Source organism: Venturia canescens, chromosome 8, assembly GCF_019457755.1.
Source record: "Venturia canescens isolate UGA chromosome 8, ASM1945775v1, whole genome shotgun sequence".
NCBI lineage: Eukaryota > Metazoa > Arthropoda > Insecta > Hymenoptera > Ichneumonidae > Venturia > Venturia canescens.
Window position 1 is genome coordinate 9,890,639 of NC_057428.1, and position 26,554 is coordinate 9,917,192.

The window sequence follows — 26,554 nt, forward strand, 5'->3', positions numbered from 1 at the left end:
ACCCCCAAGAAATTTGTAAAAAAAAAAATCAATATAGTCGATTTAAGGGGGCTAACTCAGAGGTAAAATTTTGAATTTGATTTTTTGAAAAAATGACCCGCCACTGAACGATTTAATTGCGCCACCATTAACCACTGTACGACCCCCAAGAAATTTGCTTTAAAAAAAACCAAAATATTTGATTAAAGGGGGCTAACTCAGTGGAGGTTGAGAGAAACGTATCTCACCGATGCGTCTCTGCACACAGCTCCTGACTTACCGACAGGACGTTCGCCGCACTCGAGTCAGCGTCGAGTCGCCCATCTAGTTAAAACCTCGCCGCCACAGGCTAGGCGTAACGGAAAAATGTCGCCATTGCCTTTTCCGGTCTCGTTGTGAGCACGTGCGCTAATCATCTCCTCGGTTCTTTCCATTCGATTCGACGCAATAGACGACCGAAGCCAGCTTCTGCCAGCTCCCATCAATCATAAAACGAAAAATAAAGAAGACGCAAACGACTGATATAAATGTAAGTGAATCGCTATTTATATTCATATTATTTATAAAGTTATCTGTCGATTGTTCGGTCGGCAAAAATCCTGCTGCACGGTTTATTCCAAACAGTTCGAAAGAAAATATGAGTTACACGCTATTCTCATTTCATCAGAGAACAAGGTGTAACTATTATTTTCCTCGAAAAATCAAGCATGTCCGAGAAAACCGTGCATCCAATTTGCAGCTATCTCTCTTGCACTGACGCAACTGATGAATTATTGTCTTTGGGTTATGTAGCAAAGAATACCATGGCTGCTAGATCAATTCCTTTCCCGGCTCAAAATCCAACGTATACAGAGCTCCTCACGGTGATTGGAATCCATTTTTTTGATGAATATCGCACAAAATACAGCCTGCCAATGAGCACAATCGATGATATAATTGCAAAAACATGGAGAAGACAGCTAAAATCGTCGGAGCGTTTAGCGGTCTTCAGTTTCCTCCGGCATCATGGGGAAGAAAATATACTCAACATTGAAAGTAAGTAGACCTTTTTATATCATTTTCAATACGTTATTGGGTAATCTGCGATTGAAATACTTACCGATGACACTGTTTCGTTGACTCCTTCCCCGAGGACCGCGTTGAACCTGAAATTGATAAAAAAATTTGATATTGGGTAATCTGCGATTGAAATACTTACCGATGACACTGTTTCGTTGACTCCTTCGCCGAGGACCGCGTTGAATCTGAAATTGATAAAAAAATTAGATATTGTATTATTCGAAATTATTCCAAAAAAATAATATAGATTGTAGGAATGTGCGATTTTTCGCATGCAAAGCCATCATTCGTTCAAGATATAATTTTTCCTTCTGAAACTGTGTGACATTATTAGATTTTTATCGCTTACTCTCGGAGAGTTCGAGATTTTTAATGCAAAGATGTCGTTCGTTTGAAATATAATTTTTCCTCCCAAAAATCGGTGACATTATTGGATTGCCATTGCTGATTGTAGGAATTATAATCGACCAATTTTTTAAATTTTTTTACAGTTTATGAAACCAAGAAATAAGATCGAGGAGAAAGTTGAAAACAAATCGGGCGGACAAGCGGAAAAAGCCCGAAAAAAAATGAAAAAAAAAGTGCAAAAAAATTGGAATTATTTGTCATCGTCAACAAAATTCATTCAAGAGGATCACATTTCAACTGCAGTCTTCATTCCAAGTCGGTGAACTTGTTCCGGCAAGGGTAAAATTAAATTTGTGTAATAATTTTGAAACTTATGTAGCTGAATGTAAAACTTATGTAGAAATATGTAAAAACTTTTTTATTTTCAGATCAGGAATCGCCTACGTCTTCAAAATTTTAATATGAAATTTATGAATAAGGTGACAACCAGTGGAAACCTCGCTACGCCCAGGTACTTGACGCAAATCAGTCACTTCACAGCTCTCTGTTATCTAAAGTCATTTTCACAATTCGAAAAAAAGTTCATTGTATTTTGATTGATATAAAAATTGTATTTTTCAATTCCTTGACTGATGGAACGATCTGGCGCAGTTCAGCGAAAATTTTTTCCTCCCCAAAATCGGTGGGTAAAATTCTGAATTTGATTTTTTGAAAAAATGACCCGCCACTGAACGATTTAATTGCGCCACCATTAACCACTGTACGACCCCCAAGAAATTTGCTTGAAAAAAAACCAAAATATTTGATTAGGGGGGGCTAACTCAGTGGAGGTCCGGAGTATCGCTGTCCGTTCATGCATTGAAGGTGCTGCGCATTGAGGAGCACCGGCCGCCGCTACTGCCGGTCGCGGTGTTACCGACGGCGCTGCGATGAGTCCCGGTGGAGCAGCGGCGGTGCGGGACGGTGGGCGAGGGGTCTCGCCCGCGCGTGTTAGTGGTGGCACGCGCGAGCCCGGGGGGGCCGACTGCGTGGCTTGGCCCCTTCTCTCCCACCGGGGGAGGCAACCGCCGGCGTGTTTCGCGAAGGCGTCCCCCTGGACGTAAACGCTGCACAGGGAGCAGGCCACCTTGCCCTTCCTCCGAGATACCCGGGCGACGCTTGTTTCTAAGCACGCGGCCACCCCTGGGCACCCGCGAAGTTTCCCGCACACCGGGCATTTTGTCGATGACGGAGGGCTGGTACGGCCGATCGGCGTGACCCTCGTTCCTTCCAGCCGCATCTCCACGCCGGGAGATAACCGCCGGGCTGGCGTTCCTGCGTGCGGAGGGCCCGTTGTCGCCGATTCGGGTGTTGTCGTAGGCCGGTTCGTTATTATTAGTTGCCGCGCCGCGGGGATTGCGTCCACCACCGCAGCGGCATCCTCGTACTCCTTGTCCTGGGAGGTCCCTGCGTGCTTTCGCACCTCAGGCCGATGTTTGGCCTCCAGGAAGACGAATAGGCGGAATTTGCGGAAACAGCCGAAGAGATGGCCATCGTCACCTGCTGCGTCGCACAGGGGACACCACTCTGGTAGTCCATCGTGGAATCGTTGGCGACGGAACGCATGGAGGCACAAAAACAAGTCGCGGCACTGCTCTATTGAAATAGAGCATACTGGGCACTCGCGACGGCGTACATATCGCTTGACGATTGCTTGCATATTTTTAGATTTTTTTTTTGTTTTCGCACGACACGGAACAGCACCACACTACACTTTCACTAATGTATTTTCCAAGTAAATTTTCTAGTTCTAAGTAAATAAATCGAAAAAAGAAAGGGAAGAACTTTGTGGCACATAATAGTCAAATTGCTTAAAATTTCGGTCACAACAGGCATATCGGAATAATTTGTCAGGGGAAAAAAAATTTTCTGTGTTTGAGGTAAAAGGCATAACAATACTGGCAATGCTGGTATATAATTTTATAGAGATGACCAGTGCTGATGTTATGCATCTCGCATACTAAAGAGTAGCAAAAAAATTACTGAAACTGTGGTTCATGCCGGAATTTTACAGTGAGCCCTTCTCGCTAATTCGTTTCAAACTATTAGTGGATCAAGCTCCTATAAATATATCCCCACCATCGTGCGTCATTAGATTACACCGAAAAATCACAAACATGGCAGTTTGGAAAGCAACAGAATTGAAGAATTGGCTGCTGTACTATTCCATTCCCAATTTGTCGGACATTATGGGAGAGGGATATTTTCAATACCATAAATTACTCGTGCTGGGAATATACCTCCTCAATCAATCAAGTATTAGCGAAGAAATGATAAGAAGAGCTCGAAATTCACTGCACGATTACGTTTCTCTCAGTTCCAAACGTTGTACGGAGAGATATATATGTCCATAAATGTGCATCTTTTGTTACACCTTCCTGAAGTTGTGACCCGGCTTGGACCTCTTTGAGCAACATCCTGTTTCCCATTTGAAAACCTAAACGGAGTCATGAAAAAGTTCGTCCATGGTACACGATACGCTGATCTCCAAATTTGTTCATTCTTGTCCTTATTCATGGGTGTTAAAAATTTTTTAAATCAAATCCTCACTCCAGAAATAAAAACATCAAAGTTTTGTGAACCGTTGGACCTCAAAAGAAAATTCAAGAATAAATCTATACGTATCTCATCGAGCACGAGTATAATCAGTCGAATCCTGAATCCTGAAAATGAACATGGTCAAAAACTTGAACATTCCCGGCTTTGTCCATACGTAACATGTCAGAATAACGATGTACAAACTTTATAAACTTTCCCAAAACGGCAAAATTTTTTGTAGTCAACAAAATACTATGACCATGAGAACCAATTCTTCTTGCATCAAATATAAATAGAATGAGTCTGAGATGGATATTGGGATAATCCATTATTTTTTTAGAGTCACGGATTGTAATTGGAATCATCTATGTGTTGGCTACAATGCTAATTATCGAGTATATGCAGTCATATCGGAATGCGAAAAATTGAATACATTTTCTGACGATCGGCGAAGTTTAGAATTCATTTTCGAGTGCAAAACATTGAAAGAAGAAAAAGTATTTGCTATAGAGATTTCGCAATTGAAAGAAATTTTTTTTTACAATTAAAATAAACGATACGGAGAAAATGTTTGCAGCGGAACCTGTTAACTATATTGAAAATATATAAAGAATTTATGATCATTTCTGAGATAAAAAATTATTATTTTTTAAATATTTATATACCCACGGATTAAATATCTCACGGTTTTTGTAGAAAATATTGAACTCAATGTTTATTTTTATACTGTAACGACAGGGCAAGTATCGGAATTTTTTTTTTTTTTTTATTTTTATTTTTAGGGGCTTCGAGCTCCATCTTGCACGTGCCCATGCTGCCCCGTTGCAAGTATCGGAATCTCAAACAGCACCACGGGTGCCATCTACCGGCAAACCTGTGAAAGCAAATAAACATTGTTAATAATAATAATTATATCAACAAATTATTTAGTTCCCAAGTCAACAAATAAAGGGAGAATTAAAAAAAATCTTGTTCACAAGTGGAGCAAGCGGCAAGGGGAAATATAAGCAACAGCGTAAAACAGCAAGGAACTCTTCTTGTCCCTCTGACAAGTATTTATACCTTTCCAAGCCAGGGTGAAACCCAAGGTGGAAAGAAAAGTCAGACTTTGTCACGCTCAAGCACGACGGTCTAGGATTACTCCAAGACTGAGCGAGAAGCTTTTGTGAATAGGCTTAGTCTGGTGATTTCTGACCACGGAACACCCAGCGTTGGAAAATCAGAGTCAATCTAGTACGAGTACGATTGTCTCAGATCTCTCTGAGATAGAGCGAAGAAACTCGTGCAAGCAGACTGAATCTGATTGTCTTACCCGATTAACCAGCACTTGATTTGTAAATAGCGAAGGGTGATACTTACAAAATATGTGCCTCCGCTTTTTAATCTATCGCTTCAGGATTTCCTTACATTGATGGCTGCAATCCCAGGAAAACCTGCCAGGGGATTTCAGAAAGAATTAATAAATAGAATCATAAGTTATAACTAGATTAAATAACGCTGCCCCGCGCCTGGCTCAAAAGTAGGGAACGGAGCAGTGTTACATAACCTCAAAGAAAACTTGAGAATTCGGAAGACAATTTGAAGGAAAATTCTGAATGGTCGCTCAAACAGAATTTAAATGAAGGACCTCCTGGACCGACAGATACGGAGATTTTATAGGAAATGCGGGGATGGGGGAGCGCGTTTTCATTCGTTTTCATCATCACACACATTCTCCATGTCTGGATTGTTATCATCATCGTCCGAGATATCGACAATCATAAGATTATTTCTTTGAACACTAGGATCACATTCGCCATTATTCGCGAGATCAATCACTTCGACATCATCGTCGGAAATGTTACTTTCATCACGATAGCCATTGTTCCTGAGATCAATAATTTCGACATCGTCATCGGATATGTCGACAACCATTATTTCACTTTCTTTATTACTACAATAACTATCATCGTCGTTCACGAGATCGAAGATCTCCACTTCACTTTTACATAAGTTGAAACTTTGAGACATTTTTACGTTTTTGGCGAAAAGATAAATTTGACACGAACGCGACTGGCAATGTCACCGATACTTTTTCGAGGAGTGATTTTTGACGTAACGAAACAAAACTTTGATGAGTCAGTAGAGACGTAGAGAGCAGAGTGATTTTGAAGGAGCGGAAGTTTTTTTCAACCATTCCAAACTATCCATGAAGTTCATAATCAAATTTATGACATTCGAAGTATGTCGAATATCCATCATGGTGTAACTAACTGAGATTTACTGACACTGAAAAAAATGTGTTTCGAAAACTTTCTACGGAGATGCCCACCCACGCAACTCTTCTCAAACCAGATTTATCTTGACCACTCAATGGATTTTTAGGGGGGGGGGGGGGGGCGGAGTATTAAAAAAATATATCATGAAATGATTTGGGGTAGTAGAAGGGAAATTCTAATGATGAAATTGGGGAGGGAAATATTTAAAAGACAGTGGAATAAAAAAATTGGATCATTTCTGAAGTCGAGGTCGAGATGGAGAGGTGTGCAAGTATGTATGCTGTCCATCCGGCGAAAGATCCATCGACATTAAGCGCACTCAATCTTCGATAAGGTCCACTTTACACAATGTATACACTATTAAGAAAACAAAAATAGCTCTAAGTCCGTATGACGATAAGTGGTACATTATTCCTGGCACAGTGGATACTTTGCTATGGGGTCACCGTGACGTACCGTAATGTCTTTGAAAGCGATGTAAATAAGTATAAGTGGGTGAGAGCGAGAGAGAGTTTGTACATTCGAAGTGAAATAAAAAAAAAATCTCCGACCAAGCTCAATGTGTCCTTTTTTTCTTATACCTGCTATGTTTCAAGCTCCGCTGCATGTATAGGGAGTGGTCATAAAAAAAAAACCCACAGTCGAAAGGTTTCCTTTTCCATTGTCTTTATTCATAGGTCATTCTTGCTTATCCAACTATTGTGTGTATTGTCGAAACCTAGCCATTTTACAAACAACTGACTGCCACGCTTCTTCAACACTTTTTCAATGAGATATATGTCGGGATTTTTCGCTCCAAGCAGCTCTTGCTTGTAGAAACCACTGGCGATGAGTTCATCTTGATGATCTTTTATATTATAAGTAACTGGATTAGTTTTTCTAACTCGATATATTGTAAATATTTCGGTTGTCCAGTTTGGTGTATAACCTTTTTCGAATACATTCTTAAATTTACTTATGCGCACTTTATCACCGATTTTAAATTTTGCTTGGTTTCCAACTTCGGATCTATTTTATACTTTACGCAACAGTCGTTTTTCATTCGTAGTATTCACATCTTTCGGTTTCATTTTTATCGTACGATGTAATGTATCATTATATTTTATAATTAATGGATCGAGAATATCGATCCATTTCCAGTTTCCGCGAAAACTAAATTGAATCCACATTTTATTCTTAAGTGTACGATTGAAGCGCTTACAAATTGATGCTTTCAAGTTGCTAAATGTAGAATACAAGTGTATATTATACTTTTTCATCAAAGCCTTAAAGTTCATATTATAAAATTCTTTTCCTCGATCGACGTGAAGATTTTTCGGTGTGCGTCCTTTGCTGAGAATCGACTCCATTGCAGCGGTCACATCTTTTCCACGATAAACCTGGTAAAGGTTTGGTAAACAGTATAATCAACAATCTCCCCAAGGAACTACATCTACCGGGCTATCAATATTGTGGACCTGGTAAGAAATTGATCAAACGTCTTGCTCGTGGTGATCCTGGTATAAATCCGCTGGACGCTGCTTGTAAAGAGCACGATATCGCATATTCGAAAAATCGTGAAAACTTGGAAGCACGACATCTGGCAGATAAAATTTTAGCTGAACAAGCCTGGCAACGTGTAACCTCGAAAGACGCAAGTCTTGATGAAAGAGAAAGTGCTTGGGCAGCGACAAACATTATGAAGGCGAAAAAGAAATTTGGTTTAGGTATGAAATACCACCGTATGAATGGGATTCTCTGCCGATAAAGTATAAAACGACAAACAAATGGCTGGAACGTAATTTTCATGGAATATCATGGGATTTTGGTGTTATACCATACGATGCGGCAAGAGGAGTAATTCAGATTATCTTTCGAGGCGCTCATACCATCTTCGTAAAAGGCTGCGAAAAGTCTTTATGGCTGACGAACTTTTTGGATCTGTCAACGGAGATTGTCGATTTGGAGACATTGGACTGCCCATCGTTGAAAAAACTGCCGAAAAGTCCATCGAAATGCGACCACCATCACACCAACGAATCGAAATTTAATTGTGCAACGACAAATGTAAAATCTTTGCAAAGCTGGTTATACGTATATCATGCATTATGTAATAGAGGGATCTTGGAATAAACAAAACATTTTTTTTTCATATATGTGTAATTTTATTTATACAATATTCCTCCTCTTCCTCCTCCTCCTTCAACATGTCATACATTTCATCGACGATTCAGATAAATACATTTTTGCGTTGAGAATATTAGAAATCTCTTTGAGAAAATTCAATAGCGTTACAATCACCACCGAGATATTTCATGTATTGTTGTCCACAATGAGCCGTTTCCAGAAGTTTCTCGAATACCGCTGGATTCTGGTCGAATGCCTTGACAACTCACGGTGACAGGAATATGGTGAATTCATTCCTGATTGCGGCGGTATCTTTTTCCCCATTTGGTGTTTGCAGTCCTCACGTCCGAGACGAGATATTCCTCGTTGACTTGGAGTTCTTTCAGCTTCTTGGCGGGGAGATACTCTGACTTTGCGATGATATTGTTGATGGCGGAGAACTCCATTATGGATGTAGTTTTTTGAGATTTTTTTCACAAAGAGCAAGTCTTGACTTAACTTTACGAAGATGTGAAGTGATGCTTTTTTCTTCTGGACTCTGCTATTTGTAGTTTTTCCATCTATCCCTACCCCAAAACTGAATCATCCCCTTCCACACGCTTTTAAACAGGTTCAAACGTGATCTATATTGTGATCGATGCAGTCTCCTTCGGTGGTCCTTTTTTCTGTACAGGTTCATCTCTTTGATTCCGCCGACGTTATGAACACGTGCATTCTAAACTTGTTCAAACACATTCAGAGCATTTCCTACAATTTCGACGTTGCGGAGCCGAACCGTCAATATGATCGTCCATCGATGATGCATTCCAATGTTCAAAGCAACGACGTAATAATGCAATCTCACTATCGGATTTGTAATATTCGGGTAAACGATCCCATAGAATATCTGTATATTCACCAAAGTATTCTTTGAAGATGGTTGGAGACATAAATTTGGAGCTCCTCCGACGTCATTTCACAGGGATTTTTTATCCGTAAAGTTCCATAGATGTTTACAAGTCGTTCCATAATCGAGCACTTTTCACAATTTCTACGTGGGTCTAACTGAATCAATATGAGTTCGCACCCAGGATTGATTAAAATGATCGAAACACAATTGATATGATTGCACATCCGCATCACACTGCAAATACTTGGGTAAACGATCTCATAATGTAGGAATTGAATTACTATAGTGCTTTAAAAGCAAAGCCTTCGGTGATGATTCAAGTTCATTTTCCGTTAATGTCGATGGATCTTTCGCCGGATGGACAGCATACATACTTGCACACCTCTCCATCTCGACCTCGACTTCAGAAATGATCCAATTTTTTTATTCCACTGTCTTTTAAATATTTCCCTCCCCAATTTCATCATTAGAATTTCCCTTCTACTACCCCAAATCATTTCATGATATATTTTTTTAATACTCCGCCCCCCCCTAAAAATCCATTAAGTGGTCAAGATAAATCTGGTTTGAGAAGAGTTGCGTGGGTGGGCATCTCCGTAGAAAGTTTTCGAAACACATTTTTTTCAGTGTCAGTAAATCTCAGTTAGTTACACCATGATGGATATTCGACATACTTCGAATGTCATAAATTTGATTATGAATTTCATGGGTAGTTTGGAATGGTTGAAAAAAACTTCCGCTCCTTTTCGTTCCTCACTCGCAGGTCATTGCGGGTCCTTAGATTCTTTTCCCCGCAGTAGAAGTTTTTTTTTTTGCTGGAAAAGTTCAGTTGTACATTTTCTAATTTTTGGTGGAAAGTCGTTGGAAGGGATTCAATGCTCGTCATTAGTTAAAGTATTGAGAGTATGCGAAATCCTCCCTCTTTTTCTTTCTTTCTACGAAGAGTTAAAAGGACATTTTTCTCACGAGGAAAATCACTCTGCTCTCTACGTCTCTACTGACTCATCAAAGTTTTGTTTCGTTACGTCAAAAATCACTCCTCGAAAAAGTATCGGTGACATTGCCAGTCGCGTTCGTGTCAAATTTATCTTTTCGCCAAAAACGTAAAAATGTCTCAAAGTTTCAACTTATGTAAAAGTGAAGTGGAGATCTTCGATCTCGTGAACGACGGTGATAGTTATTGTAGTAATAAAGAAAGTGAAATAATGGTTGTCGACATATCCGATGACGATGTCGAAATTATTGATCTCAGGAACAATGGCTATCGTGATGAAAGTAACATTTCCGACGATGATGTCGAAGTGATTGATCTCGCGAATAGTGGCGAATGTGATCCTAGTGTTCAAAGAAATAATCTTATGATCGTCGACATCTCGGACGATGATGACAACAATCCAGACATGGAGAATGTGTGTGATGATGAAAACGATAATGACAGTGATGATGGAAATGATGATATTGATGTTAATGATGAGGAAATGAACGACATCCTCGATGACATCGAGCGCGATTTCGCTTACTATGGGAGGGACGTCGAGCTCGATGAAATCGAGCCAGCAAAGGCCATCACATCGGACGAGGGATTTGAGTCCGACTCTTCCGTGGATGATGGGGAGTCGATACATCGCTGGCCACTCTCACGACCTACGGCACTGGCCATAACGCCTGCAACGCGGACCTGTCGAATAAGTTCATATTATTTGGATCGAATGAACAATCGGATCTGCACGGATTGTTTCACTCGGAACCCTGAAATCTATGGTCACGTGGTGCCCTTCTGCGATCATAACGTGGGGCCGTATGAGACACTGGAAGATATATGGTGCTACAACTGTGATCGAACGCTCTGTGTATTCCCAGCATACAACACATGTATACATTGTAGAAAGTGATGGTGAGTAATTCTATTCCTAATTTATCACTGAATTCCGCATAAAAAAAAAAGAAAAATTTTGAATAGGGGGATTTTATCTGTTGCAGGAGACGGAGTCTTCGAAATTCAAATTAAAAAAGTTTTTGAATTAAATTAAATGACTATTGTAATTTTTACATTCAAATTATTTTTTATAATTTTTATATCTCAATTTTGTATTGAATCAATAAATATGCGAGATAATTTTGCGTACATCAAATTTGCAAAAAAAAAAATTTAAGATGTTAAGAAAATATTCTTTCACCCCCGTTTTTCCATCTCTCTCTTCTCATCTCCCCTCTGTCTCACGCGATTCTTTCAGACGGTTCCCCCTCCACACAGCCGACCCTGCCCCGCAACAGTCCCCGCGCTCCCCCGTCCCCGCAGCCCCCTGAGATCCCTGGTCCAGGTCTCTCCTAGGTTCTCTACTCAGATAATCGCGAAGGAGCCGGAAATTAATATAAATGATGCGGATGAACGATGTGCGCTCTGGTGATATATTTGAAAAAGGTACTGAGGTGTCTCCGTAGAGATTTTACAATGGTTTTACAAACGAATTGTATTGAGTCGATTTTAGTCTCGCGACGATTTGACAAAGGTCCTGCTCGGATCGAGAGTCGCAGTAGACTGATGAGAGATCGAGAACTGAGGAGCGTTACAATCTTGCTCTCTTAAATAAACAGCCCGAGAAGGCACCCCGAGTGCATGAAAAATGACGTGATTACGACTAATAAGCAGTTTTGGCCATGGTTGACACACACGCGCGCACATACGTGCGTCGCGCGTCTCGAGGGTGTAATACGATTCCTTCAGATAAGCGACCGTCTTCGGGAGTGACTTCTCGAGCGTAAGTACGAAGTTGCGCTTCATACACTTTATTCTTTTTATATATTCTATTCTTTCGCACGCTTTATTCTTTTACATACTTTTTATCTTGCGTTGTGGAAAAATATGCCTATATTCCCGTCAAAATCATTGGATATTTAATAAAGATTAGTTATCCATTGATTTCGCTTTATTTTCCTTCTTTTTATAATTATGGAACGAGGGCACGTTACATGTTTGTTTATTAGAATATCAACGATTAATTAACCTTGGTTAATTGGTTCTTGATTTGACCATTAATTATCGCTGAATGACCGCTTTCCGGGATTTGAAGAGATGAAGTAGGTGAAAATGTTTGACAATGGAGCGTGAAATTAATTGCTTATGAATTTTCTTGTGAACAGGTTTGCGAGGGGTGGCTATTGACGGTATCCACGACCGCGGTACGGAGGACCAAATATTGCAGGTAAGAATTTATTGGTCGAATATTTCGTAAATGGGCTATTGTCGAAACTGATTACCGTGAGTGTATGAAAGTTAATTTTTCCAGGGGGTTGTAACGCGCTCGTGAGATCGCGCCAGCACCGGATGGAAGTATCGGGTAGCGTCTGGAGACTTCTGCTGATAAGAGTGGTTAGCAAAAGATTCCTCCGCTCGCGTGAGAAAGAAATCGTGATGACTTCATCTTATATGCGTTTGTGTGACGGAGATTTTAACGGATGTGTGTATGATGGTAAACTAAATGGTGCTCCCGTTACCCCGGGAGTACATAACGGGTAAGCGTTTCTTCTATTTTTCTTTTATTTATAAATTGAATAGCAATCGCGTGCGTGCACGTATCTTTGGACTCGACGATAATTTAGCACCTCGAGTGCTTGATCGTTTTCATATATGATTATATATATATATGTATATATGTATGTACTTGACAAATAAAAAAATATATATATATAATAAGGGCTTCGAAGTTAATTTTTGAGCGACGTAGTTAGTCACCGATGAGGGGGTAGACCCTAGGACCTCTGGTGACAGTTTCTCCCGTTGTCCTCCGTTTCCATAATGCCCGTGAATGAGCTGCGTTTTGACGAGCTTCTTCATCATTGGCCGATTTCCGATAATTCCACACGTTTATCTTCGGAGCGGCCTGAAGTTCCGGAGTGACGTCGTCGTACACCAGGTACACCTGTCTTTCTCCTTCTATCACCTCCTCGCAAATATCGGGTTTTATCCAGGTGTCAGATGGAGAGACATAGTCTTCGTAACGAAGCTCTGGAAAAAAAAACTCTGTTTAAGTTTAAAATCATGCCACTCATTTCTCACACTCACTCACAAACACTGCACAAATTCACGAGATTTTCTAACTCTTCACTTACGCGTTGTTTCACTTCTTGAACTCGATTCGATCACTTCAAACACTGGACTGCTAATGAAGTGAAGATCATCTAAATGAAGACGACGATGGACACCTCGCCCCCCACTCCATATAGATGCTGAATTTGCAATTTAATATCTTAGGCTCGCTCCCACGATAATACCTGAACTCGAGTTCACGGTGCTGTCTTTTCTATTTTCACTTAAATTTATTTTATTTGAATGGATTTATTCGATCGTCCGTATAATGGTTTTTAAGATATTCATGTTTATAGTTATAATAGAAATTATTATAGAACACTTATTGATGAAACCTTACTACTACAAATTATTTTCCAAGAAATTTAGTGTGGTTTTCCGTCGTAGACTGTTACGAGTTGACAAATTTCAAATCGAAACAGCGTAGTAATTTCGGAAATCACTGCTTCCAACGAATTTCGAACAAAATCAGGGTATTGTTCACTCATTTTTCCCCGAGTTTCTTCGATTATTTTTTGCAAGTAGTCTTCTGTCTCGAGGATTCGCAGTACATCCTGTTGTCCACCGCCTTGTAATGTGGAGATCATGGGTGATGGAGATTATGATGCTCACACACATATTTACTGCTGCGCTCTCACGCTTAAGTTTTTGTACATGAGCGTCGATGCACTTGCTGACTTCTTTCAACTTCTAGAAGGTCGATCCCTGTAGGATAATATTGCACTGTTGCATTCCGATGGGAATCCCTCAATTGCTGCTAAACTAGTGTTGCTGAAGCAGACTGCTGATTGTTGAAAGCAGGAGGTAAAAACGGTGCAATGCGATCCATGAACGATTTTTGTTCCAAGCATTCTTTCAATGTCCCGGCGTGGCCCTCCAAAATAATGTGAAATTCGATCATAGTCCGATTTAAAATTTTGCCATCCCTCGATATTGAGAGTTACTCCGATGAAAGAAATTGTCAACAATTTGGTGTAAGAATTCCGGTTTTAGGAGAAAGCTCTGTTACGTCCTGGGTTGAATTTAAGTATGGGAAATGAATGAGAAAATTAATCTCTCAAATTCAAATTTTTGTTCACGTGGGAAAAATTGAATTAAATGAATTTAATATTGACTAAACTAGTCTTGATCTCAGTTTTAATTGAATTAGCTAAAAAGGGTAATAAATTCACGAATTACGTTATTTAGGGCAAGACAAACAAAAACAAAATAATAACTCGAGAACAAGATCAAATTTAATCGGAATTGAATTCAATTAATAATAAAAATATTTTATGTTTCAGAAAAATTTCCACACACGCAAGAGGAGCGTAACGCGAGAGAGAAAATGGGGATTCCGAGTTTGCGAGGGGGAGATTTACCTTGCGGGACCGGAATTCGTGAGTCGACTTTATCAGTGTTAAAATCGGGTAAGTATGTTCAAAAATATTAAGTAGCGTAAAGAATAATAGTAATTTTAATTTTGACTCACCCTTTTCGAACGGAGAGGCGTAGAGGGTTTTAATCCAATGTAATGACCTCGATGGAGTCTTCAAGGTCGTTCACGTCCGCGGAAGGGGGTGGTGGTGCCGTAGATGCCTCAGAGATTGATTCGAGGATCGGTTTGTAAACCTCCCTGGTTAGCGAACTTGTACCTCCGAGAAGACGTCCGTTGGGGAAATTCGGTTCAACGATGTAAACTTTCCTCTGGATAATTACGTCGGAGACGATGCGAATATTACGTGGATTTACACTCACCGATTCGAAATTGTTCGTCAAAAAATTTTCGCACGATTTAATATCGTGTTTACACTCGACTGGAGTAAGCTCTTTCACCGCGAGAGCGAGAGCCCTATCACGTTGAATTTTGTTGAATCGTGTTGAAATTTGTCGAGTCCGAGCCGAAGTAATTGGCTCAAAATGTTAATGTTATTTCCGCATTTTTGCGCGGGTCTACCGGCTGCAACCGCGATAGCTTTCCGAATTTTATGTTTTTGTCCGGCACGGGGCTTAGGCATGATACTACATGCACAATATCGATAAAGATTTCACTCTTTCAAAAAAGGAAAATTGAAGAAAATTGCGTAGAAATGCGATTATTCATCGTCAAAAGAAAAGGGTCAATAGCGTTTAAAAGGGTAATTTGTGGTTTTTTGGCAGGTCGAAGCGTGCCCGAGAACAGCACAACAGCTCGCACCGAGAGCAAAAGGGTTGAAAAATGTGAGGCGTGCCCGAGAACAGCACTACAGCTCGCTCAAAAGGAAGGATCAAGGATGACAAGGCGTGCCAGAGAACAGCACAACAGCTCGCCAATGAAGGTAAGACTGATAATTTATTGCAATAAAATTCTGGGATTTTATGAATTAAATTTCGATAAAAGAAAGCGACAGAAAAGAATGCAAAAAAAACGTTGAGAGAGTGAGATCTCTAGATAAAATTGAGAATAACGAATCAAATCGAAATAATTAAAATAACGATGATAATTACGTAAAAAGACGAGTGATCACTGGTTAATAAACGATGAACACTGATATGAATTTTTGTACATATATTGTTACAAACTTGAATAAGCTTTAAGAGACTGGTTACAAAAAAAATAAATAAACCGACAATAAAACTTTTCCGATTTTTTTTCAGCTGCCTTCGGGAGTATCCGTGTTCTCAAAAACGGCCGGAGTTCGACTGGCTAGCTGCGGAGAAATTCGGGAACTGACTGGTGGGAAGCTGGATCGTCCTTTATGTAGGCCGACGAAGATTCCACGCACACACGCGCGCGGACTGGCCCATGACGTCACACTGCTGGAGCTTCCCTGCGTTGACTTCGGATCGTCTGTGTAAGTGGTGGTGACACACGGATGGAAGGCACGTTCGCTCAACGCTGAAATACTACTACTACTACTACGATCCAAAGTCTCTTTCACGTAAGTATATAAAACTCTTTTTCTAAGTCATTGGTTAATTAATTCGAAATTAATTAAGCATTGATTTTTACATTTTCAGGTTTAGGTTTAGGTAAGTATATAGTTTTAAGTTTAATTTTAAGTCTAGATTTAATTAGTTCTAAGTCTAGATATTGAATTCTGTAAATAATTGTAATAGTTCGAATGTGAGCACTTTTCCCACTTCGTTTAAGCGTAGTAATCCCCAAATGTACGCGATTATAATTCGCGTTTTCAAAAGAAAATGTTTTCCAAAAAATTAAATTGTTTATTAATAATAATAATTGTTTTTTTATATCCCAAAATTAAAGATTATAGATTACTGTTACTAACAAAACATAACCATGGACAAATGCGTTTGATTTTCAGTTCTTTCCGCGGGTAGCTGACGATTCCGCGGTTTCTCGCGGTTTTCCGCGGTTTTTCGCGGGCCGATTTCCGGCGAGCGGACAAACGCAATCGGGTCGTGTGGGTACTCATTTTACAGGATTCCGCGAGACGAAGCGATTGGTGATGGTAAGTTTTTTGTAAACATTAATTTGTTAGTTAATAGAAAATTGACTTGTCGTTAAATTTGTTGTTGTGAAGTTTGTTGAAGATTATCGTATAAATGTTTGGTTTGAAGATAATTATCGTGAGTTGTTCTTTAAAAAATTGAATAATTATTTAGCAAAATTGTGGAATAGTAGAATTTTAGTTTCGGCGACAATGAATTTGGAACAGAGAGTTTATTTAGTTGTGTAAGTGGTTCCCGACGGAGTTTGTTACGCGAGCCCCGACTCGGGATGATTTTACGCGTAGCTCAGCTCGCTCCACCGGACGTTTAGTTTATCTCAAGTGCAAAAGACGCCTTTCGCTGGCCAGATTCTCTTTGTTCGATACTTTTCTCTCGACTCGTTTCTAACTGACACTTTTTGTTTATTCTGTTACAGTTTTTGGCTACAAGCGACTTTCTTTATCTATTTTTCGTCTCCGCTTCATCGCTGCGACTCGTTTATGTCTACAGGGCTTTCCATGGCAGTTAAGTATTTACTTATATTATATATTCGACCTTTTTATTCTAAATAATCATTTACTTCATTTTCTATGTCGCAGAAGGCGTTCTACGCGGAGGGTACCCCTCTTCGCTGCGTATCGACGGATTACATGGGACATTCCATGCGAGTGGTGAGTATATTTATCTTTTGTTTCTATAAAAAAAAAGTGTTGACAAAAGTTGTAACGATTTTCCTCCAAAAAGAATGAGTGGTTAGCTGATAGGCCGCTACTATGTTTTATCACAAATAATTCCAAAAATTTTAATTTTCTTTTAAAATTTTACAGGGTGTAGACACGAGGACGTAACAGTTCAAAACCCAATGCAATTATTTTTCCGAATGAATTATTCATCCCGTAAACAACTCCCATCACGAGCTAAGATGATGAAGGTGAAACACGTTGCACCTCCGTCATTGTTCCGGTATACTCCATTTCTTTGATGCTTCAGGTTTGTAGACACTTGAAATAATAATAGCAGATCGGAAAAGAATTCTGATTTGTATTACCGCCTCTGTTTTTGCGGTAATATATACGTTATATATTACATGTTATATGAGGGATTCTCTGTAAAACCGGCCACTTTTTGTCGACCATCTCAGATCTACCCCATAACTGATTATATCAAAGTACTACTAAAAAGCACTTTATGTGAATTTTTTCAGATTTTTAAATTCATAATTTTAGAACATACCGTTTTATTATCAAATGGATATATCTCGGAAACCTGAAGTAACTGAAAAAAAATGTTTTTACATAAAAGTTGTAGTTTTGTGTTAGCTTTCGAGCGGACGACTCAAAATAATTTTTACGTTCTGGTAACGATGATTTTTTACGAAAAAAGGGAGAATTATTTTTTTATTCAGAAAAAGCCATTTTTTTGGCTAAAAAATTACAGAGTTTTCCAATATGTCTGACGATATCGCAAAAAAATCGCCAGAGTTGCACGGATCGAAGTTCTAGAGTAAATCGGACAATAGGTCAAATCATCGTTTGTCGAGTTTTTCATTCATCTCATTTGGCAGCCCTTCCCCAAAGAGTTTTTTTTACTATTAGATATCGATGTGAGTAAACCTAAAAATTTATTAATTACAAAGATTGCGATATGCAAAAATCGGACAATTATATTTAATTCTTTAGCAATTTTCATGAAAACTGTAACGAGAAAAAAAAACCAGTTAAAAGGTGACGAATATTTGATCAAAGCATCAATTATTAGTTGTCAGTGAGAATTGATATTAAGGTGATGGATCAGTCGGTATATGGAGATCGAAATTTCGAAAGTTGATTTCTGCTATACCGTTCAACCGATTGTGTTGAAATTTGAACTGTGAATACAGTATAGTGCAAAAATTGGGCTGACATGAGGTTTTTTTGAAATTTTGATTTTTGTTGTATTTCGTATTACCATCTGAGTAATTGTAGAATAACTCAGTAAATATCCATCGAATCGCAATTTGGCGAATGTCAGCCCATCCGCAATAAAAAAAAAAATACACATTTTGAGCTTTATTCCATTTAAATCGATCAGGAAATGAAGGAGAAAGAAGCGTTTAAAAATTTATTGAAAAAAATTATCAACATCGGTTTATCGAAATGTGCGCGACCATCAGTTTCTGAAAAGACAAACGAAGAAGCATAAGAGAAAATGAGGTTTAGTATACGTCGTGAATTTGACAGAAAGTCTTCTTATGTAGTGTAGTGCTGTGGAAAAAGTGTAGTGCTCAAGAATAAATGACAAAATGTAAAGAGGAACGTGCTCGATGTCGAAATGTACATCGGTGGACACCTCGAAGCCTTGGACTCGCTGCAAGCGTGTGAATATTGAAATTTTGGAGAAGATGGAGCGAAAGGGAGCAGAAATAACTGGGGAGAGAAACAGCGAACGAACATACGAAATTTTCAATAATTCTGATAAATTTTCTTTTTTTTCAATTCAACTGTTTATCTATGTCTACCGCTTTTTCAAGCGAGAACCCAGCGGTCTTCACTGCTGGAGAGTCCAATTCTCATTGAACAACCCATAGATGAACATCGTTGAAGATCTTCGGAAAGAACTTAACGTTCTTCCGGATAAACAATATAAATTGTTTATCGAATTCTACCGCTTTTTACTGCTGGAGAGTTCAATTCTCATTGAACAACCCACTGATGAAAATCGTTGGAGATTTACGGAACGAAAATCTTTCCTTTGTATAAACAATATAAATTGTTTATACTATTTTACTGCTTTTTTAGCGAGCAGCGGTTTTTACTGTTCATCCATCGGGTTCTTTGTTGAAACCCAATGAAAGCATCGCGCTGCGATACCCGTCCGTGGTCTGTGCAGTAGCTCGTTTCGAGTTCTGCAGTACCGGCAGAGGAGGGGGGAGTGCGGCAACATATTATCATGTGATCCATCACCTTAAAAAAGAAAAAAGTTTTTTCATAGTAGCGTAAATCGAATTTCAATCAAGTGAAATCAAAGCGCTGCAAGAAAGAGAAGAGTGGAAAGATTAGAAGCTTTATAGGCATACGGGTGGTGTTCCGCTGACGAGAGAGCACTCTATCGGTAGCCCTCTGGCTGATTTCTGCCAAACCAGAAATCATGCTAGACGGTAAAGCTGTCCTGTTACAATAATTCTGAAAAGGCTTCGATTGAATATGAGGCATTCCACGCCAAATCAACCACCTTGGGACCTGACACCTTCCGATTTGGCAGAAACTTTTTATCATTTTCAACTCTACTAGGTATTGCATCATATATGTACAATAAGAAGTCAAGCTAATTCTGGTAATGTATCACATGCGTACATATTGAAACCTCGAAACCTGAATTTCCAATTAATTTGAACCAAAATTGGTGCATAAGGACTTTTTGGGTCACTAAATCTAATTTTTACTTGGCATCCCTTGAAACGGGTGAAAATCGAGGGTTATGGGTGAAATTGTTAAATTTTTCAATGGAAAGTTTTTATGCGATATTACATGAAAATTTCATGTTACACACTAGAAGCTTTTATCAAAATAAAATCAAATTCGCTACCTGGGAATGGGTGAAAAATAAGGGTTGGGGGTGAAATTTTCAGATTTTCAATGGAAAGTTTTTACGCTATATTACAAAAACGTGTACGTTTTGAGGGAATCAGACTCTTTTATCGAAATAAAACAAACTTTCTATCTGGCAAAGGGTGAATAATAAGGGTTGGTGGTTCATTTCGATAGAAGAATCTAGTGTCTTAAAAAACTTGAAATTTTCATGTAATATATAACTTCCCATTGAAAAATGTGAAAATTCCACCCCAACCCTCATTTTCACCCCTTTCAAGGGTAGTTAAATGGAAATTAACCTTTTAAGCGGCAATGACGCCATATGGCGCACATTTTTTCTGGGCCCAAAGCGGCAATGACGCCATATGGCGCACATCGATTATCTCGTGATTAAGTCAATCAATTATCACCAAATTTGATACTCGGGGGTTTCTGGGGTCGCTGATTACGAATCCGCTCTCAAAATTTCGAAATTCGAAATGGCGGATCCAATATGGCGGCCGAAAATGCAAAAATTCATTCGAATCGGATAAAAATTGGTACTCGGGGGTTTTCGGGGTCGCTGATTACGAATCCGCTCTCAAAATTTTGAAATTCAAAATGGCGGATCCAATATGGCGGCCGAAAATTAAAAATTCCTTTTAATCGGATAAAAATTGGTACTCGGGGGTTTTTAGGGTCGCTGATTACGAATCCGTCCTCAAAATTTCGAAATTCAAAATGGCGGATCCAATATGGCAGCCGAAAATGCAAAAATTCATTCGAATCGGATAGGCATTGGCATTCAGGGGTTTTCGGGATCGCTGATTACGAATCCGCCTACGAAATTTCGAAATTCAAAATGGCGGATCCAATATGGTGGTCAAAAATCCGAAAATTCATTTGAATCGGTCGAAATTTAGTATTCTTCGGGGTCGCTGATTACGGAGTATATAAATTGAAAATAGAAGATTCTCTATGACACATATGAATTGATCATGTAAAATTTTTGCAATGGCACCTTTCTCTTCATATTGATTTTATATTAACCCTGAGTTTTTCAAGTTTTATATGTGAATAAATGTAACACAAATACTATTCAAAATTGCCCCGTGCATGGTCGGCATATGAGATATTGTTTTCGAATTATAAATTTTGAGGACGGATTCGTAATCAGTGACCCCGAAAACCCCCGAGTACCAATTTTTATCCGATTCAAATGAATTTTTCATTTTCGTCCGCCATATTGGATCCGCCATTTTGAATTTTGAAATTTCGAGGGCGGATTCGTAATCGATGACCCCAAAAACCCCCGAGTACCAATTTTTATCCGATTCAAACGAATTTTTTATTTTCGGCCGCCATATTGAATCCGCCATTTTGAATTTCGAAATTTTGAGAGCGGATTCGTAATCAGCGACCCCAAAAACCTCCGAGTACTAAATTTCGTAACAATCTGAATACTTGTTTTTTCCCGCATTTTGGGCACTATGAGGCGAATTGGTTCTGCCGCTTAAAAGGTTAAGTTTGCGAATGAAATCAGCAACGTAGAAAACTCCCAATAGTTACCATCATGAACGGGGATGGACATTTGATCGCTTCCCTTTTCCTCTTTTATTAATTGAATAGCACTCATTAATAATTCAAGTGATAGGAGATAAGAGGGGATAAGATATGCAAACATGATTGATTCTATAAAGATCCTTACATTTTTGTCTAGTCCCATCAGCGCTAATTCGTTTTCGAAAGATATTTCTATTAACAAAGAATCTTTTGCTAATCCTTTGTCTCTTTTTATCAATTCATTCAATTCATTACCAAGATTTCGGAAGTTTAGATTGATTTCATTGAATGTATCATTGTATTTCCATTTATGCAGCGCTAATTCGTTTTCGAAACATATTTCTGTTCACAAAGAATCTTTTGCCAATCCATTGTCTCTTTTTATCAATTCGTTCAATTCATTACCAAGATTTTGGAAGTTTAGATTGATTTCATTGAATGTATCATTGTATTTAATAAAAGGCCTTTACTTTTCTGAAGGAAGGGTTGAATTAGGTGAGTCGGATTTCTGAATAATTCCTCAAGTATTCTATATGCAAATTCGGTACCGTCGAAAATTCTGTTTTCTCATAATTTTCTGGCATCGGTCCTCAATATTTCAATCAGTATTGAACACTGAAACAAATTCACATTAGCATATTTTATTCTATTTGCATGAAGAATTACTTCTTTTCTATTTTTATGGATCTTGTAATCAACATCTGAAATTTTTTTCAATTATTTCGTAGGGTCCCTCGAATGGGACTTTCAACACGTTTGTTTTGTCATTAGCTGTACTTCCTTTTCTTAATCAGATTGAGTCTCCAGGATGGAAATCTTGTCGATTGATCATTCGGTCGTATTGTTCTTTTGTCCGTAATTTTACTATCGATTATAAGACATGTTTCGATGTCTTATAATACCAATTTGCTCGTCGAGAATTCGTTCGTCCCAGTCATCAACGTTTTTATTTGTAAAGCGGCGAAGATAATCTTTTAATACTTGATGACTTCTCTTCAAACTATAACTGCTTTCGAGATGAAAACTGGCCCCCGTAAAAAAATTTACCACTAGCCCAATATTATATCAGTAACGTCCTGACAGTACTCGACGCTTGGCCAACATCTCCCGTTGACATTGGTCCAGAGCTGTTTTAGAGTCGAAATGATGATTACGGTCCAGAGGTTGGTCCAGCGTTGGCTGTCTTAGGTTTATTATTGGCCCAATTTTGGCATTTCCATGGGCCTAGTTCCATTGATTCCGTTGCGCGACTGAATTTTTAAAGGGTTCATGCTCACACTGTACTAATTCAGCATTGGCTTACATTCCGCATTTCGTTATATCGCGTCCCTCCGTCTGTTCAGTCATCTGTCAAGCAGCTGTCCGCGTTCTTCCGTCTCAATATGGTTTTCGTATAGGTGGCGACTAAGCGCCACCATTCGGGTTCATGCAGCATAGATACCGTCGGAAGTAACTGTGACCCGTTAAGAGCTGGGTGACGCAAAAACTTACATCGCCAAACTTCCTTCCGAGCCATGGCCTCAGGTCCCGTATGAGTCGTCTCGTCTAGTTACCACCTCGTTCTGTTGTCCATCGTCCTTGTTATATGTCTATCGTTCTTTCGCGCTCGGCTATTGCCACGTTCTTCCGTCCTATGTCCGCGCTGCTTTCGTAGATCCTCTGGCGCTCAGAGGTAAGGAGATCCACGGGATTACGCCCACCACCACCAAAACGGCCGCAGAGACTGTTCGGTAGGAGCACGCGATTCGCAATGCGCCCTGTCTCTGTACCATCGTAATCGTCTTACAGTACTTCTTTGTCTTCAGGGAATCTGCCCATATTTCCGCGCCGTATAGGAGGATCGAGTTAGCTGTCGCCATTAACAGTCGCCGTTTACCCGGTTTCGGTCCCGTCGTGTTTACTATTAGGCGGCTCAAGGATGCTATCCTGTCTGCCGCCCTCCGGGCTGTCTTCTGTATGTGAGGCCAGAAGATCATCTTCGTATCGAGGATTACCTCAAGGTACTTGACTGCCCCCTCGGTCTCCGTCTCGTGTGCCCCCACTCTCATGAGCAGTATCGTCTGTATGCATCTTCTCGTAAGAAACGTCAGTTCTGTCTTTTCTGTTGCGAGTTGCAGTCCGTGGTCTGTGATCCATCATTCAACTCTTCCCATGGTTTGGTTCAACGTCAGCTGCGCCAACTTGGGAGACCGCTCTGTGATCACCGCCGCAACGTCATCAGCGTAGGCGACGAGGGTTACTCCGAGCGTATATAGTATATTATATATAATAGTATATTACACACCTAGGGCAGGAAAATAAGGAAAGCCTCGACCGACAATTACATGTTATCTGAGGCTTTACTTTTTCCTGCCCGAGGTGTGTATACGATTTTTCTGTCCGACGTAGGCGGAATGCGGCAACTTCGGCCCGGCGGGCAGAAAAATTATTTCTTTTCGCATTTTATTATTTTATGTCGCGTGGATGCGTAAATACGATCAAAATGATCGCAAAAATAACACGAATTAAAGAAAAATGATCACAAGTCAAATCGATGTAACAAAAATAAATTAATAATGAAAAATGAAAAAGCGACTACGACGCATGCGCGGGGAGAGCGTTAATGGGCTATAGGACGCGTACGTGACTTTTAGCAATTGTAATTATTCGAATCATATTAAACGAAGTAACAATGCCAAATTAAAGAAGAAATTAAATAATATCTGATCAAATTGAAGTTTTTGTTGTTGAAAATCGGAATAAGCTGAAAATCATAAAAAGCGGTAGTCCGCGCATCGAATGTTAGCCCGCTCAACCAACGGGCGAGCGTGAATCATGGCAACGGGCCAATCAGAGAAGGCGTTAGAGAAAGGTGCGCAGAACCGATAGAAAACGGAGATTTTCGGCGCTCGAGAATTTTATGGTGGGGACACGGGTATAAGAAGCGCTGCGCGACTCATTCGTCAGACAGTTCTCCCTGGCTAAAAGATCAACTCGGACCTCTCTCAGTACACCTCTACATCAGCCTCAACAATAATAAACCTATCCTCAAAATTTCTAATTTCTGGGGTTCCCGTTGCGCGGACTCTCGGATCGATTCGGCGACGTCTCAATCCCATAGCCCGTGGACGGTGAATTGCCTATTTCCTTGGATGCCTGGATTCTCGGAGCGACTCGACGACATCTCGATCCCATAATCCAGGGTCCGCACCTAACCTTAAAAATTTCCGGTTTTCCATTGTACGGAGTTCTCGGATCGATTCGGTGACGTCTCGATCCCATAACACGTGGATGGGAGGTTACCTTTACCCTGTAGATGCTCGGACTCTCGGAAAGATTCGGCGACGTTTCGATTCCATAGCCCGCGGTCTACATCCTACCATTTCATTTTTTTTCTCTTTCTTATTGTTCGAGGGGGGATTAAAATTTATCCAATTATTTAAATTAAATTCTCACTTGAAAAATATTGTCCGAAGTGGTCCAGGCATTTTTCTAAACCAATTTAGAAAAATAATCATCCAAGAAGCGATAGATAGTACTCGATTTTATATCGAGCCGAGAAATAAGATTAAGAAGTTGTAAAAGCGAAAAATACTCTGGGATTTATTTGATTTTAAAGCGAGCATAACAGGACATCGGAAAAATCGCGAATTATAGCACGAAGCACTGAATCGAAAGGTTTTTAAGTTTGAGGCATATCGAAAGATTAAAACAAACGCGACCATTAAATTTAAAAATTGTTTTTTTTTTAATTACTATTTTTTGTACAATTAAATTCCGAAAATTGAGAAATTAAAAATTATCTCAGACAGAGAATTTGCAACGTTTTCGGGTCTTTCGGGTCTTTTTCTCGCCAGATCCGATTAAACAGAGCAAGACAGTTTAAAACAAAAAACACAAAATTGTTTTAGAATCAGCGAACCAAAGCGCAAAATTTCTTTTATTTTTGTTAGAATTCGGTTAAATAATTAAATAAAATTGTATTAATATTTTATTACTTATTTTATTTTTTACTAAAATTAACGGTGTCCGGCTTTCCTTCATACCTGCTCCTTATTATTAAGGTTGCTCGAACCGACGCGTGGCGGCGTTCAGGCCAGGTCGGCAAGAGAGTTTCGTTACAATATATTCTTATAATATATATATTCTTATTATAAAGACCCTCCTGCAACAAAAAAATAGAAAAATTCTTAATTTTTATTGAATATATTCAACAAAAAGAAAACATTAAAGAATAGAAATAACTTACCATTAATTCATGCATATCCTGTACATTCCATCAGTGATGAATAAGGAGAGTGACCTCCCACAATTGCTACACTACCGGTTATCGAGGCCGTTATAAATTCCTCGTAGGTGTGTAAAGTGAGCAGTCACCAGCCCGTCGACTTCAGGGTCCCGGACGAAACAGTCCGTACATACAAAGTAGTCCCGTTCATCCGTGTAATACGATTGAATACGACAAATTTTAGACGCCTGTGTCATATTCACCACCGATTCAATATGTTTTTTCATCGTCAGCTGCGAATCATTTTCATGTTCCGAGTAGTTTACATCAGTTCCATAATTGGGTGATGCAGATTCATTACGATATGATTGAAACTCTTCATAGAGGCTTAAATCATCCTCGGTATCGTAGTTTTCGATACTCGAAGATTTCTCACTTGCACTTTTAAGAGCCGGCGTAAATATTGTTGAATTGCAAGCATTAAAATGCATATGCATAATTGCGGGTCATGAATTTTTA

The 26,554-nt window shown here is 39.4% G+C and overlaps 1 protein-coding gene across 5 annotated transcripts in view; it reads left to right on the forward strand.

Annotated features, from left to right (window-relative positions):
- Positions 1–339: 339 nt before the first annotated feature.
- Positions 340–26,554, forward strand: part of LOC122414764 (putative nuclease HARBI1) — a 38,398-nt gene continuing 12,183 nt past the window's right edge. The window contains exons 1-11 of one of the 5 annotated variants that reach the window (XM_043426339.1): positions 342–508; positions 772–1,014; positions 1,530–1,725; positions 1,815–1,897; positions 14,587–14,712; positions 15,443–15,600; positions 15,920–16,203; positions 16,283–16,294; positions 16,591–16,737; positions 17,154–17,388; positions 17,545–17,707. In XM_043426339.1, coding sequence (XP_043282274.1) covers positions 17,699–17,707 — 9 coding nt within the window. In that variant the 5' untranslated portion in view covers positions 342–508; positions 772–1,014; positions 1,530–1,725; ... (6 more) ...; positions 17,154–17,388; positions 17,545–17,698. Of the gene's footprint in view, positions 509–771; positions 1,015–1,529; positions 1,726–1,814; positions 1,898–2,037; positions 2,069–2,196; positions 6,305–14,586; positions 14,713–15,442; positions 15,601–15,919; positions 16,738–17,153; positions 17,389–17,544; positions 17,708–26,554 lie in introns of those variants that run through there. The other 4 variants (XM_043426338.1, XR_006261812.1, XM_043426337.1 and 1 more) reach the window with 4 other exon arrangements.